The sequence below is a fragment of the Peromyscus leucopus genome, chromosome X (assembly GCF_004664715.2).
Source record: "Peromyscus leucopus breed LL Stock chromosome X, UCI_PerLeu_2.1, whole genome shotgun sequence".
Taxonomy (NCBI): domain Eukaryota; kingdom Metazoa; phylum Chordata; class Mammalia; order Rodentia; family Cricetidae; genus Peromyscus; species Peromyscus leucopus.
In genome coordinates, this window is record NC_051083.1 from 118,441,326 (window position 1) to 118,459,451 (window position 18,126).

The 18,126-nt window shown below is 48.8% G+C and overlaps 1 protein-coding gene across 1 annotated transcript; it reads left to right on the plus strand.

Moving 5' to 3' along the window:
* Window positions 1-9,067: 9,067 nt before the first annotated feature.
* LOC114688509 (cancer/testis antigen 55-like) lies at window positions 9,068-16,201 on the plus strand. The gene is made up of 5 exons (XM_028863089.2): window positions 9,068-9,326; window positions 10,848-11,032; window positions 12,757-12,898; window positions 15,075-15,196; window positions 15,930-16,201. The coding sequence occupies exons 1-5, from the start codon at window positions 9,185-9,187 to the stop codon at window positions 16,134-16,136; spliced, it is 798 nt and encodes a 265-aa protein (XP_028718922.1). The 5' UTR covers window positions 9,068-9,184; the 3' UTR covers window positions 16,137-16,201.
* Window positions 16,202-18,126: the final 1,925 nt, after the last annotated feature.

Here is an 18,126-nt window from a genome sequence, read left to right on the forward strand (position 1 = left end):
GGAGAGAGGCAGATGCCTGGTTCTGGAGTTAAGTGAGTGTTGTGAGGCTCCCTGTGAGAGCTGAAGTCCAACCCAGGTTTTCAGGATGAGCAGTCAGTGTTCTTCACTGATGAGGCCTCTCTCCATTTCCCACAGTTTCTTCTCAAAGGGCAGAAGTGATCTGTTTAATGATGGAACTCGTGCTCTGGAGCCCTGTCATAGTGTTTCCCTTTGGATGTCCCTGAGCCTCAGTGTGGATAGCTTCAAAGAAAGCTAATAGCTAAAAAGTGTAACATCTCTTTACTGACCACATCATGTGACAGGCACTGCACTTACTGGGACAGTACAGTGTGCCCCAGTCTATGCCAGTCTGTAATAGGAGCATATGCCCTGTATTGGAAATAAAGTTCTTGTAAATGTGTGTGTGTGTGTGTGTGTGTGTGTGTGTGTGTGCGTGTGTGCGCGCGCGCGCGCGCGCACATGTAAATTAATTTAAGTTCAAATAAGACCACAGTATATTTGAGGAGGTCCTAAATCCATTGGACTTGAATTCTGAGAAAAACACCAAAGTCAGGGGCAGTGGATATGGACCGAGCACCTTAGGCTTGTCAGAGATCAGGAATCTGGTTCCAGTGCTCATATCGATGGATGACCCGTCTTGTGACTCCAGCTCCAGAGCTTCTGACCCCTCTTCTGGCGTCTGCCAGTCAAGCTCACTCAAATGCATATGAATTGTTTTGGAAGAAACACTAAAAGGGATGGGAAAGATTAGCAAATTCAGAGACTCACAGGAGTGGGAAGATCCTGTGTTGCCAGATGCACAACACAGCTGCAGCCAGCAGATGGTAGAAGAGACAAGGAAGGACAGTCTCCTAGAGCTTTGAGAGGCAGGAAAATGCTATGAACACCTGGGTTTGAGCCAGCAGAACTCAGGGTGCATCTGCCCATTTTCTTAGTCACTGGTTTGTTGCTGTTTCTCCCCAGAGCCGTGAAAACCCAGCACATGGTAATTTACAAGTGTGCATCATTTCATAGACCCAGGAAGTGAAGCCCACAGAGCGTGCAGATCGCCCAGCTCACTACAAAACAGTGAAGCTCATGCTGCCTCGAATGTCCTCCCCAAAGTCTGTCCAACCTACACTGAAGGTTGGTCTACAGGGTGGCATCTGGTTGACAAAGTGGCTTGGCCATCTCCAAACATCCGTGGGTCCTCTGGTGACTACCTGGGGTGCAAATGTCCCTCATCTTCTTGTCTAATCGTTCTTTGGTTTTAGTTTGTTCAGAAATGAAAAGGACACAGGCACCTCTCCAGTTCATTTTTGGCTAATGCCCAGCACCTCCTCTCTCTTAAAAAAACATCTACACCTCATCCTTGTGGTGTAGGACTACACAGAAATGAGATTTGACCTAAGCTGTTGGAATAGCTGCCCCTGTCACAGCCCTCATGCTTCCTGCCCTGGTCCCAAGCTGACATCAGCAGACCACTCGCTGGAAGTCTTGGATCACCAGGCAGGAGTGAGTGGGAAGGAAACACAATGCTGCAATGACAAATGGGGTGTGACAGCTTGCTTCATCTGAGAGCCGGGGTACAGAGGATCCAGCTAGGAAGTATGGACTGTTGCTTTGATAAGTGTGGAAATGTCAGGGAGGGGGGACCGAGGAGCCTGTGGCGTTCAGCCTGATCAGGAGCTGTGAGGTGGTGTAAGCACCACTGTGTCCACCTCCTGTGGTGAAGACAGGCAGACCTGGGAAGTGCTCTCCGGGAGTTCCCCATGACCTTCCACAGCTTGAGCAGGAATCCCTAGCTAGCCTGGGTACTCCTAGGCCCTTGCTCTGCTCTGGGCACTGCCTAAGTCCAGAACACAGGGCAGGAGGCAGAAGTGTGGAAACTGCAAAGACAAGGCTGTAGTGAGCATTGGGGGGCCCTTCTTGGTGAGACTGATTTCACAAGGATGGGGAGAGCCTTGGAGTTCTCCCGGGAGTGCCTGGAAATCTTGTATGATGTACACCTCAGCCCTTGTGTGTATAGCCTCCTAGACCTGACTAGTAGTGCATGCACTGGGGTCCTTGCTCTGCTTGTCCTGACATCTCTTTTCACCGTGTGGGACTTGAAAAGGCACATCTGTGTCCGTGGTCTCTGTACACAGTTCTGCTGTTGTGGCCAGTCTGATTCTTCTGGTGTCAACTTCCCTGGAGGCAGGCATTCTTCCCATAGTGCTGACTACTTCCTGAGGATAGTTCTGGGGTGCCACTCCTACCCACCAGCTCTTCTCCCAGCCCTCAGTACCCTCTCTGCCTCCTGAATGGCTCCTTGAAGTGGGCCTCTGAAGGATGTGTGTTCGGGTCCCACCTCAGGCTCACCCGTGGAGTGTTACAAGAAGAGGCTGTGAGCCCAGTTCAGGGTGTCCCGGGCGGGGCATGCAGCATTCCTGAGATTGACCAGTGTGGAGGAGAAATGACATGGAGTAGTACATATAGGGGAGGGGGAGAAGTCCTGGGAGTGGCTGGCTGCTGATTTCCATGTACGTTAGGAGTAGAATGGCGCCTTTGGTTGTTCCAGAAGGCTCTTCAGGCCAGGGAGAGTGGGTGTGCTCGTGACCACGTTCCGTGATCCTCCTGAGAACGGCTTGGTGGCACTTCTTGGTTCAGTTCCATATCAGGGCCCTAGGGACTTCTGTGGAGCCCTTGGAGAGGCCCTGAGACCCAGGCAGGCTCCAGGGGCAGAGGTTGTGGGGGGGGGGGGAGCGGGGCATCACTGCCTCTTCTGTGGCGAGAATGTGAGCCTGGTGTGTGAGTGTGTGTGAGCGCACACGTGCGTGCGTGCGTGCCCACGTTTGAGGAAAAGGCAGCATGCCAGTAGCAAGTGAGGCAGTGTGGTGCATGAGGCAGCGGGTCCCATGTGAATGCCAGGCCCAGATCTAGGAGAAAGCATGACTCTCCTAATCTCACTGGAGAGGTCCAATCTGGTTCCTGTAAATGGTCTGTGCCAGGGTGTAGACCGTCTGTCACCCATAGTTGTTCACATCTTGGGGGTAGTCTGTCCTACAGGAAAGCCTGCCTTTGTCCGCAATTCCAGGTGACTGGAGCCTGAGGACAGTGACTCAGCTCTGTACCTTCAACCTTATACAGGAATGACACAGGTCAGGCATCACAGATCTCAGGAGAGACACTCTGTGAGTGAGTAACACGTCTCTACAAGGAAGTAAACAAGTGACCCACAGTGAAGGGGAGAGGGGCAAAGTGAAGGCAGGGACCACAGACATCCTGGTGTGCGCTTAACCATGCGTCAGGTCTTCCTGAGGCGGGCACTTGGAGCCCTTGTGTTTTACGGCCACTAGACCCAAACTGACAGCCCTCACTTGAACCTGGTGGACAGATTGTCTCTCCCCTTCCTCCATTTGTGGGTTCTGCCACCACACAGAGGGTTTTTACATCCTTTTCAGTGTAGCGTTGTTCAGCAGCGCATATATGGGTCAAGGGAAAAGAGACATGTTTCTGAGATAAATGTGGGAAGGGATGGTGACATTTCCCAACATGACAAAGTAATGATTCCCTGAGGAGCCATGGCCTCTTCAGCAGCTGTGGGAGAGGACGAGTCAAGAGTGACAGTGATCAGCTTGTGTCTGTGCTGGGCATTTAGGTGAGATGGGTAGAGTGACCTCCTGGTTCTAATGGTCAGTCGTATGTGGTGAAAGATGCTTGAGACCCTGTGTTAGAACATGGACCTCCACTGCTGGACCTGGTCCCAAAGCCTAAATCAGGCCACACCTCCTGCAACTCTCTCTGCCACAGTTAAGAAGCAATAATGTCCCATGTTGCCATTACAGGTCACAGGATGCCCAGTGTCTGGGGCTGCGGGCAATGCCCACGTGGGTGTCCAAAGACCGTTGTGCCAGAGCCGTGCTTATCTTGGTGACCTGTACTGCCACAGTTGTCCAGGCCCAAGCTGCTGCCAAGGGCTGGTCTCTGGGTCCCAGGCCAATCAGCAGCCACTAGCAGAGGCGACATCTGTGGCCCTGTTGCAAAGGAGAGCTCCATGGTTGTCTGGGGCTTCTTCAGGTACCTGGGACCGTGTTGGTGTCTAGGGTCATGCTGCATCCCAGGCCATCCAGATCTAAATGGCACCTACTGCTCCTACCTGATGCCATGGCTGGAGCTATAGCAGAGGGCCATGACTGGGTCCGGGGCCCTATAGCAGCCAGGGTTTCTGTTGACATCCGAGGTTCCTGTGGCTGTGGAAGACCATGTGGATGCATGAGATCTGTGGCCATGTTAGTGTCTGAGGACCATGTTGCCTCTGGGGCCCTGTAGATCTGAGTGGTGTTCACTGCCACCTGGAGCCATGGTGATATCCAGACCTGGATGCTGCCAAGGACGGTGTCTGGGTCTGTTGTCCTGCTGTAGCTGGGGACATACTTGCAACAAAGGTTACCTGGAAGCCCAGGGTCAGGGCCAAAACCTGTGCCCTGTTGATGTGGGGGATGGGGCATGCTGTCACCAGAGCCATCCTGGTCCGGATAGTCTGTGTTTCCACCAGGAGCCAAGATGTCATCCCGACCCAATTGCTGCTGAGGACCATGTCTGGGTCTGTGGTCCTGCTGCAAATGGGGTCTCCAGTGTTGATGTCTGTAGCCCATGTCACCTCAGGGGGCATGGGAATCACGGGTGATGGAGTCAGAGGGGCATGATGAGCCAGCTCTGTCCTTCTCTGGCCCTAACATATCGGGCTCTGCTCCTCACTGGACATTGCATTAGGAGAGCTGCCCCCCTCCCCTTGTGCTCAGCAGAGAGGGCCCCAGCCCTCACCACCTGTAGAGGAGAGTTCACTTTGATGGCATGGTCATAGGGGACCTGGCTCCGCCCTTGCCTGAGGGTGGTGGCCTGATGGCCTGGAATGACTAGCTCAGCTACCACACAGGCCCACAGCTGGGCCTGGGGTTGGCTCACCCTTACATCTACCCCATCCAGGACCTGCTGGAGCTTGTGAAGGGACTGCTCCTGTGGAATGATAACATCAATACCTCCATTACTCGGAGAGGTCACAGGGTATCCAAGAGGAGTTCCGGTGAGGAACCAGTGATGATGGTGTGCCAGAAACCAGAGGCCTTGAACCACACCAGGGACTCATGGCAATGAACATTCGCAAGTAAAGCTGATTGGACAAAAGGCTATATATATACTGTGTGACACACCGAGGCTCCAAGGCCACCAGGACAAATGAAGAGGTGTTGGAGAGGCAGGAAAGATGGAGCACTGAAGAGAGTATTTTTGTTGTTGCATTTTGTTTTTTTTTCTTTTTGTTTGTTTGTTTGTTTGTCCCCTTGGTTGCTTGTTTTGTCTTGGTTTGATTTTTTTGTTTTGTTTTGTTTTCATTCTTGGGAGGCCACTAAATGGGTGGACGGGAGGATATGAAGGGACCGGGAGGTGAGTGGAACTGGGGTGCATGCTGTGAAATTCCCAAAGAGTCAAAAAAGAAATTATGTTAAATTTAAAAAAGGAGCAGTATTTCTTGACGCTTGAGATCTGTCAATTATGGCACCTGACTTCCACATGCTTCCAGTCACATAAGTGACCCTGAACTCACGTGATGTGACACTTTCTTGCCACTGTTCAATCGTTCTAAGGTCAGACTTTGAATTTCTTCTGGTGTCTGATCAGATCTTCCACTGGGAGAGTGTTAGCGGAGTCAGTCTGGAGATGAAGGCTGCTCTGTGAAAGTCTCCTCTGGTTTATCAACTAAATATGGCAAATCACGTACAACAAGACCAGGCACATTCCCCTAACATCAAGGCTGAAAGAGACAACCCAGGAGGAGGAAAAGGGTGCCAAAAGCAGGCCAAGAGTCAGAAACAGCCCCTGTTCCCACTGTTAGTTGTCTACAAGAACACCAAGCTGCACAACTGTAACATATAGGCAGAGACCTATGTCAGATTTATGCAGGCTCCCTGGTTGTTGGTTTAGTCTCTGTGAGCCCCTAAAGTCCAGGTTAGTTGATTCTGTGGGCCATTTTCTTGGGATGTCCTTGACACCTCTGGCCCCACACTCCTTCCTCCTCCTCTTCAGCAGGACTTCTGAGCTCTGCCTAATGTTTGGCTGTGGATCTCTGCATTTGCCCCCATCAGTGCTGGGTGAAGCCTCTCTGGTGATGATGATGATGATAATGCTAGGCTTCAGTCGAAGAGGATAGCATCCATTTCACTGACTTTTTTTTTTTTTTATATTGCAGGTCATATATTTCTATCCTAGGTCTCTGTGCTATTCTGCCTCGGGTTCCTGGTCCTCCCCGCAGTGTGTCAGGTGTAGGCTCCTTCATGTGTCATGGGTCTCAAGTTGGACTATACATTGGCCACTCCCAGAAGTTCTGCCCCACATTTACCCCAGCACATCTTACAGGCAGGGCAGAGTGTAGGTCAAAGGCTTTGTGGCTGGGTTGGTGTCCCAATCCCTCCACTGGAAGCCTTTCCTGGTTACAGAAGATGTTTGGTTCAGACTCCATGTCCTACATTCCTAGGACTTTTTGATACTTACATGGTGCTGGTGCTGGTGGTTGTTGACGCACTGGTTACCACATGGAAAGTTCACGGTCACGACAGAACCCAATGGTGCTTTCTAGAGCTTTATTAGGAGGGAAAGGGGGGAAGAAAGAAGGGATCCAGGTCTGTGGGGTGGAGCAGAGCAGAACAGAGCAGAGGGCAGAGAGTGAACAGAAAGAGAACACAGAGAGAGGGGTAGGGGTCCATGTCTGGCTTTTTAAGGCAGGGATTGTGTGACCACACTGCGGGTATGTAGTTGCTAGTGTTGATAATGTAAGATGCAAGATCCCCGACCTTCGCATGTACAGGATCCTAACACTCTTCCCCAGGATAACCCTAGCAGATTCCTGGGAGTTTGTTTCCATTTCATTGCACTAGGTTTCCATCTCACCCCTGGAGAGCCCCTCAGTTCCAGTTGTCTTTCCCACCTGATCCCCCCTGTTCCCATGCACACATGTCCCCAGGCACCTAGGAAATCTATTCTATTTCCCCTCTCCAGAGAGTTCCATGTATCCCCTCTTGAGTAGTTCTTGATATTTAGCTACTCTGGGTCTATGGATTGTAGCATGATTATCCTTTGCTTTACATCTTATGTCAAATGACCAAGAAGCACTTAAAGAAATGTTTAATATACTTAGCATCAAGGAAATGCAAATTAAAATGATTCTTAGATTCCATCTTTCACCTGTCAGAATGGCTAAGGTAAAAAACACAAACGACAGCTCATGCTGGCGAGGATATGGAGCAAGTGGAACACTCCTCCCTTGTTTATGGGAGTGCAAACTTCCTACAGCCACTTTGGATGTCAGTATGGCAGTTTCTAACAAACTGGGAATCAATCTACCTCAAGACTAGCTATACCATCTTGGGCATACACCCAAAGAATTCTCAATCATATCACAAGGACACATGCTCAACCATGTTCATAGCAGCTTTATTCCTAATAGCCAGAAATGGAACAACCTAGATGCCCCTCAACAGAAGAATGGATAAAGAAAATGTGATACATTTACACAATGGCGTATTAGTCAGCTATTAAAAACAATGACCTCATGAAATTCTCAGGCAAATGCACAGAACTAGAAAAAATCATCTTGAGCCAGGTAACCCAGACGTAGAAAGACAAACATGGTATGTACTCATTCATAAGTGCATATTAGCTTTAAAGTAAAGGATAATGTTATTCTCTCTCTTATGTTTTCTTCTGTCTAATGCTCTCCTTTCCACCACGACACTTGGTCACGTCCTTGAAGTCCTGCTAGTATAATAAGCCTCATTCCCAAACGTTGTTTATGTGTTAGCTTTCCTCTGAGGACCTTCCACTGGAGGTGTTTTACTCCTTTTTGTCAACCTTTGCATCAGGTGGGCTTTCCTCAGGTACAAGAAAATTAAGTCACAGGTCAAAGACAATTGCCTATTTTATTCACTAATTCGAAGTTTAGCTGAGTCTGTGGCCCCCAAGGACTTGGTAACCAAATGAGGAAAGGTAAACTGCACATCAGGTTTCTTGCATACTAAGGCTAACAGTGAATGGCTGGTAGCAATGAGAATTAGGGGTTCTATGATAATCACGACTGCTCTCCATCAGAGCAGCTCCAGCTTAAATGGCCAATGTTGTCCATGGCTCAGATGTGACCTACTCACAGGACCATGATCCCAGGCACCCTACAAGGCTCCTAAGTGAATTACTTCCTGGAGCCACACACCTTCATGAACACTACCTTGCCAAACTGTCCCTTGGTCACATGAACCCCACCACTACAGCTGCCACCACCACAGACTCTGTTCAAAACCATCTAACCACTTATCGGCCCATCTTTACGCTGAGTGCACATTGGAAAATGTGTGTGCCCCCAGGGACACCTTTCTCCCACAGCACCTATGCCAGAGCTCTGGTCTTCCCAGGAAACATTGCAATAATAACTTTCCAACCATTCTTGGACTAGCCCAGTGCAGTAGAACATTATTTTAAGATGGTTTTTTTGTTTTTGTTTTTGGTGTGTGTGGTGTGTGTGTGTGTGTGTGTGTGTGTGTGTGTGTTTTATTTGTTCAACTCTGTGAAACTCTGTTACTGTGCCTATGTGAAAAAGGATAGGTAGGGCAGGCAGGCAGAGAGAATATATAGAAGTAGAATCCTGGGAGGGGAGATCCTGGAGCCAGAGAAGGAGGAGGACATCAGGGACCAGCCACCCAGCTACACAGCAAGCCCCTGAGTAAGTGTAAGATTTAAAGAAAAAGGAAACTGGTAAGAAACAAGCCAAACTAAGGCCAGGCATTCATAATTACGAATAAGCTTTCATATGTGATTTATTTGGGAGTTTGTGGTGGGCCCCAAAAGAGTAAACAACCATACAAAACAAAGCAGTCCAGCATTCACAGGTCAGTACATTTCCATGATGGTCCTATTGTAGAGGCATAATGAGCAGGAGAATCTGTGTTTTCTCTCTCAGTGCCTGCCATTGGCCAGTGGGGCATTGTGAGCACACACAGGGCTCTCATTGGTTGGTGGGTGGAACAATGCCAGCTGGTTCCCAGGCTCTCTGGAGAGGCTATGGACCAAAATTCTGCCCAGCTGCCGGGGTGGTAGGATGAGCCTGAGAGTCCTGAGGGCTGCCCAGTAGCCATCTGGTACCATCTCCCAGGAATGAGGCAGAAAATCAGGAGATAACACCATGGGGATCACAAGGTCTAGGCCTTCATGCTGCTATTACAGTGAATGCTCCGACTGTGGTATCAGCAGGCTGTTCCGAAGCATAGGTTACTTCTTGCAATGGAAGATTGATTCTGTTGAAAGAAACTGGGAACGTCTGGAAGGTACTCCCCGGGTACCCTCGGTGCCCAAACTTCACTGCAGGAGACACCTCAGAAAGGCTTTCCTCAGCTGTGAGCAGAGGGGGCAAAAGATCAGGAGAGGTCTGCAGCTGTCCTCAGTGGCTGTTGACTGGAAGGGTGTCCCCAGGTACCCGTGAGTTAGGTGAACATTGATCCGTGTACCAGATCCTCTTGGTGGACCTTTGCCAGAAGCATTTTGGCCAGTTCACACCAGCTGGGACAGAAAAGGTCCCCCAAAGCCTTTCTTCTACTTCTGGGAGCAGGAAGGCACCCACATTTGATCGTGAATTCAGATTCAGTCTTGGTTCTCATCCTGGCTTGTATTTGAGGCAAGAAGGGAGTCAGTCCCAGTTCTTTGCCAAGTGGGGGAGAGCAGGGGCATGATTTAATGATGATCACTCTGTTTTCTGCAACTCGAATCTCACATTTAGCGTACACTCAAGCAGAATGGGTGAAGACCTGTGCGTGGGTGGGAATCTAGGACAATGTAAGAAGCTTTACTGAGGTGAATGGCATCCAAGCTCTGAAGTCATTCGAACTTGTGTCTGCTCTTTCTACGTGCAAAGCATGTGCTTAATATTAATGAGCAATCCTTCAAGGGAAGCCTCAGTCTTGCCATGCCTATCCTTCAGCCTTTTGTGAGGGCAGGAGGGTCAGAATTTGATGCCAACCTAAGCTGCATATTGAATGAGCCCAGGGCCTGTCTAGAAACCAAATCCATTCTATGAATTGTCTGGATGGAGTGCTGGGCTGGAGCCTAAGGTCTTCTGTATGATAGGCAGGCATTGTGCACCTGAACTTGAACCCGGTCCTTTCCTCACATTGGAATTCTAACTGAAGGACGCACTGTGTTGCCCAGCATGGCCTGGGACTTGATTTGCAGCTTAGGAAGGCCTTGAACCTTTGATTCTTCTCTGTCATTCTCCCAAGTAGCTGGCTTTACAGACTTGTGCCCACAGGCCTGTCTCTGATGAGTCTTTAAACTCTCCACAGGCTCTCTCTCACTGTGGTGACTTATTAGACAACACTTTCCAGTAATTGTGGTCCTGGAAAGAATGTCCACCCATGGACCTTGAACTCTAAGGTGTACAGGACACTCACAGTTGTACGAGGTTGACCTATTTGTACCAGTTAATGTGCACAACAGACATCAGGAGACATAATTGCGCAACATGGTCAGAGAGGACAAGAAAAGTACTGGGGACAGACCATGAATGAAGGACACTGTGGTTATAACCAAGGCTATCTAGTTTCCAACTCTTGCCCTTAACCAGGGTCCTCCTGTGTAGAGCATGGCAGGATTTGAACCTGGACATTCTGCCTCCAGAATCTTGCAGAGGTCCCCCTCATGCTTCCAGCCCCTTGCATGGGCTCCTCAAACTAGAAGCATTCTATTTGAAGAAGGACGTTTTTGTGTACCATGTCATCTTGGGGGAGGATTCTTTGGAGTGGGATTTTGAATCTGAGATTAATTGATGACACCTGCCGTGTCCCCATCCACAGGGGAACCCAACACCAAGATTGTGAAGGGTATTGTGACAAGCTGTGGGGACGACTATGGCTGGATCGAGAACTGTGTCTTCTTCAGCATTGATGCTATGATCGACTCTTTGAGTGTGCAAGTCGGAGATACAGTCCTTGCATTTGTGGAGGAAGATCCACTATCATATGACTTGAGAGCAACCGAAGTAAGCTTAGCATAGGTTGGGAAGACTCATTTCCCATGGAGCCTTCAACCTTGCTATTGCCATTTAAACTAACATAAACTAACCTCTCCAGCGCCCATATAGTGGCTGTCATGAAATTCAAAGTCCCCTGCAGCTGCAGGCTCTTCTTTATTTCCCTCTCTCTGTCTCTCTGTCTCTGTCTGTCTGTCTGTCTGTCTCTCTCTCTCTCTCTCTGTGTGTGTGTGTGTGTGTGTGTGTGTGTGTGTCTTTGTGTGTATGAGAGAGAGAGAGAGACAGAATGAGAGAGAGAACAAGTATGGGGGTGTGTGTCACTGTACTGCCTAGGTGTCCAGGTACTCCTGGAATCCTCCACCCTCAGACTATGGAGCATGGAGTCTATGCTACCATATCCACCCCCGAGTTCGATGTTTTACATTGTAAAATCCTATGTTGTCCCAGTGTTCAAACAGAAGGATCAACAGTGATAAGCATTAGACACAAAAGCATCTTGCAACTGTGTTTTGTCAGGTAAAATATGTGTGTTCAAGGATGCATTCACAAAAGTGGAAGTGTTATCTCAAATGCTGTGTGTGTTTGTCTTTCAGAAAACACTTACTGAAGTAACACTGACAATCCACTGGCTTCTCCCATTGGGGCTGTGAGATCCCTGAGTTGTAAATTTAGAGAGTCATGAACTATAGCACAGAGAAGAGATTTGATGAAATTACCTGCTAACATTGCCATACTAATTGATCTCCTAGCACCAGACTCTCTTTCACGGTACTTGCAAGGAAGGGCTCTGAACATCCAAAGCCTTGCAAATCTTAGAAGGGAAAAGCAGCCTGAAAATTTTCTTGGGAACTGGTGGTCTTCAGGAGAACACATCCATTTTTTTTTTTCTTACATTTTCATTTTCTTTCAATCAGGGACATTGTTACTGTTTGCATAGCAAGCAAATTGGACTCTTGAGAAAAGGAACACAGGAAGGCTTTGTGGCCCATTTTCCCATCACCACCTTTTTGACCTTTTGACGATCAGTGTTAAATACAGCTCTTCTTGCCCATGTGTTCAGTAGGAATACACAGAGAGTTTTACACTAATACCTAACTCACCCATGTACTACGGTCCTTTTTCCTATCAGAGTTTATTTACATCTGAACATCAACAAGACTGTGGTCAACTATATGCACACACAGAGAAGGATGAATATCTCACTGTTTTCCCTTCCCACAAAGTGGAGAAACCTTTGTGCCTATATTGTATTGAAAGACTGCTTCTACCGTCCTCACAAACAACTGAATCTGTCTGCTTTCCCTGTTGTATTAAGGGAATGGGAATTATGATAATGGGTCCTGGATGTGAGGTTTCTGGTAGGATCATTGGGCACTATGGCTATCAAGTTGTGTGGCATCTGGGCACAGACAGGTCTGTGGTGCAGTGGATCATCTACCTAGAGACTAACAGGGTGGTAGTGAATAGACAAGTTCTTGGTATTTCATTCCTCAAGAAAGCCAAGTTGAGGGAAATAATCATGGAATTGGTAATGACAGCTGGAAAGAGCCCTATGGAGAAAGACTTCCCAATGAGCCAAGCTGTTTGCAACAAAGGAGGATGTCTTAAATCTGGAATCTTCGATTCCCTCAGGGCCTTTCCTAGCTCAGCCCTTCCACAGGCAGTGTTTTAGACATCCACGCTTCCATTTTGATTTTTGATCATGTTTTTATTGCTGCTTCCCCATCTTGTAGGTATGTGTTTTAATCGAAGAGAACAGGCCTAGAGAACCATATTCCAAGATCCATGAATTATCCGTGTGTGTTTCCCAAGTGAGGAAAGATAATATCTGCCTAGCGGATGAATACTACTTCTATATGGACAGCATTTCTAAAGGTTCGGTTGCTACTTTAACGACGGGTCCTGTTTAACATTTTGAGGGATCAGTGCTGACATTGGTTTGGCTACAGCACACTCTGCTGCACTCAGGGATTCTTTGTTATTTGTGAATGATCTTGGGCGCGGAAAGTAAAGTGCAATGCAGCTAGGAACAGGTAACACTCGGAAACATCACACTCTCATTTACCAAGTGCTAGGTGTCATTCATTAGTTGAATGCAGAGAGTAAAATGTGGACAACATTTTCATTCATGTGGGTATTTAACTCTGATAGCGAAAATTATTACAAGTGCATACAAATCTTTACACTTTTTAACGTTTTTTAAAAATTGTGTGTGTGTGTGTGTGTGTGCCTGTGTTTTCATCTGTGTACGTGAGTACAGTTGCCTACAGAGTTGGGAAGAGAGTGTTGGATCCCCTGGACCTGGAGTTACAGATGTTTCTGAGTCACAGAGAAAGCATTTTTCAAAACATTAAGATGTGCTGTGGTCAGAAAGATGGAGCAGGTGGTAAGAGCTCATACTTCTCTGCAGAAACCCTGAGTCTGGTTCCTACCACCCCTGTGTCTATACAGAGAGGCAGAGCGCTAGAGAGACAGGGTGAGGGATAAAATGAGAGCGGGGAGAAAGCAAGAGAGGAGGAGGGAAATGAGACGGGAGAGAAAGAGGCAGTGAGAGAGGAAAGAAATGATTTGAGGAGGGAAATAGTGAGAGGCATGTAGAGAGAGGGACTGAGAGAGGGAGACAGAAAGGCAAAGAGAGAGAAGGACATAGAGGGAAGAAAAGAGGAGGGAGAGGCTTAGGGGTGTAGAGAGAGGAAGATGAGAGAGTGAGCCAAGGAGAGGGAGAGAGTGATAGAGGAAAAGAGGAGGGAAGGAGAGAGACAGGGGAGGGGATAGAATAGGGGAGAGAGCTGGAGGGAGAGAGAGGGACAGAGCAAAAGTGAGAGGGGGAGAGATAGAGAGTGAGAGAGACAAAGGGAAAGGGAAATGGAGAAGTAAAAAGGGAGGAGATGTAGAGAAGAGAGAAAAATAGAGAATGAAGGGGCTGGAGAGATGGCTCAGAGGTTAAGAACACTGACTGCTCTTCCAGAGGTCCTGAGTTCAATTCCCAGCACCCCCATGGTGGTTCACAACCATCTGTAATGAGATCTGGCACCCTCTTCTGTACACACAATAGATAAATAAATCTTTAAAAAACAATAGAGAATGAAGGAGATAGATAATGGGGGAGGGGAAGGGAAGAGAGACATGGGAGACAGGGAGAGATAGGCAGTGAGGAGAAGGGAGGGAGAGAGAATGAAGGGGAGAGTGTATGGGAAGGAGGAAGGGAGCAGGGGCCAAGAAAGGGATAGAGGAGACAGAGAAAGGGAGAGTGGGAGAAATGGGAGACAGGAAGGGAGGGAGAGGGACGGAGAGGGAGATAGATGGAATGAGAGAAAGGATAGAAAAGAAGGGGATATAGAGAAAGGGAGGTAGGGAGGAAGAGGGGGACACAGGAGAGAGAGAGAGAGAGAGAGAGAGAGAGAGAGAGAGAGAGAGAGAGAGAGAGAGAGAAGGAGAGGAGAGGAGAGAGAAGAGACAGAGAGGGAGGTAGAAAAGAGAGAAGGGAGAAAGGGAGAGAGAATTAGTCTGTCTGAAGACAGTCTGGAATACTTGAGACCCTGTCTCAAAAAGAGCACTCTGAATGTGACCAGTTAGGCAGTAAATCCTCCAGTCTGCCCAGTGAAATGGATTGTGATGTCATTGTCCATTTGCTCACTTGAGGCGGCTAAGGGGATGGAGCAAAACCAATGTCTAAAACTTAGCAATTTCTGAGCCTAGCGGTGGTGGCAAATGCCTTTAATCCCAGCAGTCGGGAGGCAGAGGCAAGCAGATCTGTGAGTTCGAGGCCAGCCTGGGCTACAAAGGGAGTTCCAGGACAGCAGAGAAGCCCTGTCTCAAAAATACAACCAATCAAAGAAACTCAAAAGAATTGTCAATTTCAATTCTGGCTGGAAGATTTATAAGCTGCCTGCACTTTACACCTAAGACTCACTTTATCATGGTATTACAAGTCAATGCAACCAGTGAAATTTTACTTGACCAAAGTTAAAATGTAATTGCTTTCATCCAGAGCCTTCTAAAGATGAGACTGGAGTAGATGGTAGAATTTTCAACTTTTTTTTTTTTTTAGCTCTCTTAGGTTTTATGCCTTATGAAGGGGATTGGTTAGATATTGAGTATTCTTTGGACCGAGGACCATCAAAGATCACATTACACTCATTGAAGGCCACGAAGTGTAGGTGCCTGCAAGAGGTAACTGCTTTTCGATATTCTTGGCTTGTTTCCAAGCCTCCTTTGGTGGTATTTGGGACTAGCTGTCTGTAGGGTGTGCTGGGAACATATGGAAGAATTATCTCCTTGGCCCATTTACTTAAATGGTAGGACTTTGTAAAGAAGTAACTAAAGGTAACAGAGAACAAACATACACATACTTCAATTCTGAGTCGCAGGGCTTACCACGAGAACTGTCATGTGGGACATTCTAAACACAACTGGAAGAAAGATGAGCAGTCCAGAGAACATTGCTGGAAAAGCTGGAATGCAAAGTGGGGCAGGGGCTGGGGCTGTGGCTGGGGTTCAGCAAGCCTGAAATGAGTCTCCAACAAGGTACAGATGACGTCATGTGCTTGACGAGTGCCGGGGTACAGGGGTGGTAATAGTCCACTTCCTGCTGTTTTTCCTTTTCAGTCAATCCTTGATCTGTCCACATTAACCACAGGGGCTAATGGCCACTGGTGACTAATATTTAGGACGTGGTCTCTCACCAGCAGGACAGACCACCAGAAGACTCTCCTCTTAAATTGGTGTGAGGTTGGAGCCGGGGAAGGAAGTAGGTGACACACACCCTAGTGTTGGCAGTGTAGAAGGCAGGACAGGACACAGCGACACAGTGGGTCAACAAGTGTTTAGAGCTAGAATGTGGAGGGACAGAGGCTGCCTAGGGACCCAGTTTTCCCACACTCACTGCCATGCTTTCTCTTGACAGGTCTGCGTGACTAGTATCCACAAACGACAAGGAGTGCTGAATCACACCATCTTTTTCACCTTCCACTCACTGAAGTGCCCCGTGGGCTACACCCCTCTCGTAGGCCATGTTGTCGACGTGGTGGTAGTGCAGAGCATCCGGCCCAACTACAACTGGAGAGCAGTCTCCATGACGCCAGTGAACAATCTGTACAGGCTAGGGCCCTGAGAATCCCTCTTCCAGTTACTCCTACAAGAAGTGGGGGGCCTCAGTTAATACACACGCTTATGTTATGGCCTCTCTCCTGCTTAGATCTATCTCCAGGAAGCATGCGCTCACTGTGGGCAGGGCTTTATCCTTTGGAACACATGCTCAAGCTGCCTCTTGCTGCCAACAATATCGGCGTATGACCTGAGCTGAAGTCCCCACTTCTGAGACCAGCAGTGGACCGTCTGCTGCCAGTGGGGCTGGTTTGTCCAGTAACTAACGTGTAGGGCAAAGCATTTGACTGGAAGCACCATGGCCAGATGCTGCATGGGTTTAATTTGGAGTCTCCTCGTGGGGGAGGTGTTGGTCATTTGCCCACAGCATTTTTCATCTCCCACACCTACTCAGTCTGTTACATTTATTGTTTGCCTGTGGCCTGTCTTCCCATGCTAGACTCTAAGTGTTCTAATCATAGCAAACTCTTCAATGGGAGTTCAGAAGGACAGAGTTCACAATATTAATTTTAATTAATGAATGTTAAGAGCAGCAGTAGTGTTCACCCATGGTTAACTGACCGTCCAGTCCCCAGGAATAGAATTGTTCAGCATCCCACTAGCACATAGTTGACGCTTCACACAAAAATACCGGTCTGGCCCCGAGGTTTGTGGGACCCTGTGAACCTGCCGAGTGGGTAGGACATCAGGGATCCGGTGGGATGAGTGGGACTGAAATAGTGGAACCCAGGGACTCAGGGGTATGTTACTGCTGGCAGATGGCACAAATGACCCACCACCAGGGCTGCTGGACTTCTGTTCTTCTCAAGGTGCTCTGACCCCTAGAGAGTTCTTGGTGACAATCAGTGAGTGTGACCTGAACCCCTACATCCAGGCTGGACGTAACTCTGAGTGCTCCAGGACGCCTCCTACTTAGGAAATGATGGCTCTCTTTGTGCATCCATTTCTTCGCTGGCTTCTCCAGGGCCTCTGGCCTTTCTCACTCCTGACACCCATTCTTCTATCCACCCAGTCTTCAACCTTTATCCCCAGGCTCCTGGCTTCTTCCCCATCCTCCAGCTGTGTTCCCCAGGAGCCTTTCCTCCGCTTGACTCTTTGCCCTCCTATGTGACTTCCTAACCCATAGACTGCATCATTCCCTGAACTTCCTGCCCTTCTTGACCCCCTACTGCCCCGCTGCTCTCCAGCCATTGTCCCCCCTCCTCACTACCGCTGTCATCCCCTAGTCTCCTACAGGATTTTTACCCCCAAATCCTCCTGCCCCGCCCCGCCCTGCCCACCTAGCCTGCATTCTGGCCCTCCCTTGACAGCCCGACTTTCTAAGCCTTCTGACAACTTCTCCCAGCTTCCTGCTCTCCCTTAAAACCGTCTACCTTCCAGCATAGCCCCATGCTATGAGTCTCCTGCCCTCCCCCATGGAAGCCCTGCCTTACTCCTAAGCCTACAATCCTGTCCATACACCTAAACATCCCGAAGCCTCCTACACTCGCTGTGAACCTGCTCCCAAGCCCCTTCCTGTCCCTTGAACTCTGGCCCCTCGCCCCGTGTCTGGCACTCCTCCTGAGCCTTTCACCCTGCCCTGTCTTCTCCAAACCCCAGTGCCTACTTTCACGATAAACACCCTCCTAGAGTCCCCCAGACTGATTCCCAGCTCCCTACTTTCTTACCCTTCCTTGAACAGCATTCAGACTCCTCAGACTCCTAACATCTAGCTCGAACAACTCTCCTGAAGCCAGCTTCCATTCCTCCCTAGGCCTCCTGCCCTCCCATGTCCACTTGACTCCCTCCCGCACTGATCCACATGACCCTCTTTACCTCTCTCCAACTTTCTTTCCTCCCCCAGGCACGCCCCATTAGTTCGAGACTCCTGTCCCACTCTGAGATCATCTGTACTCTCTCATGCTCACATCATACCCCAAGGCTTCTGCTCTCCTTAGTCAACTTCCGGCCTCGTCCACAGGCTCCTGTACTACCGGAGTCCTCTGCCCTCTGCCAGA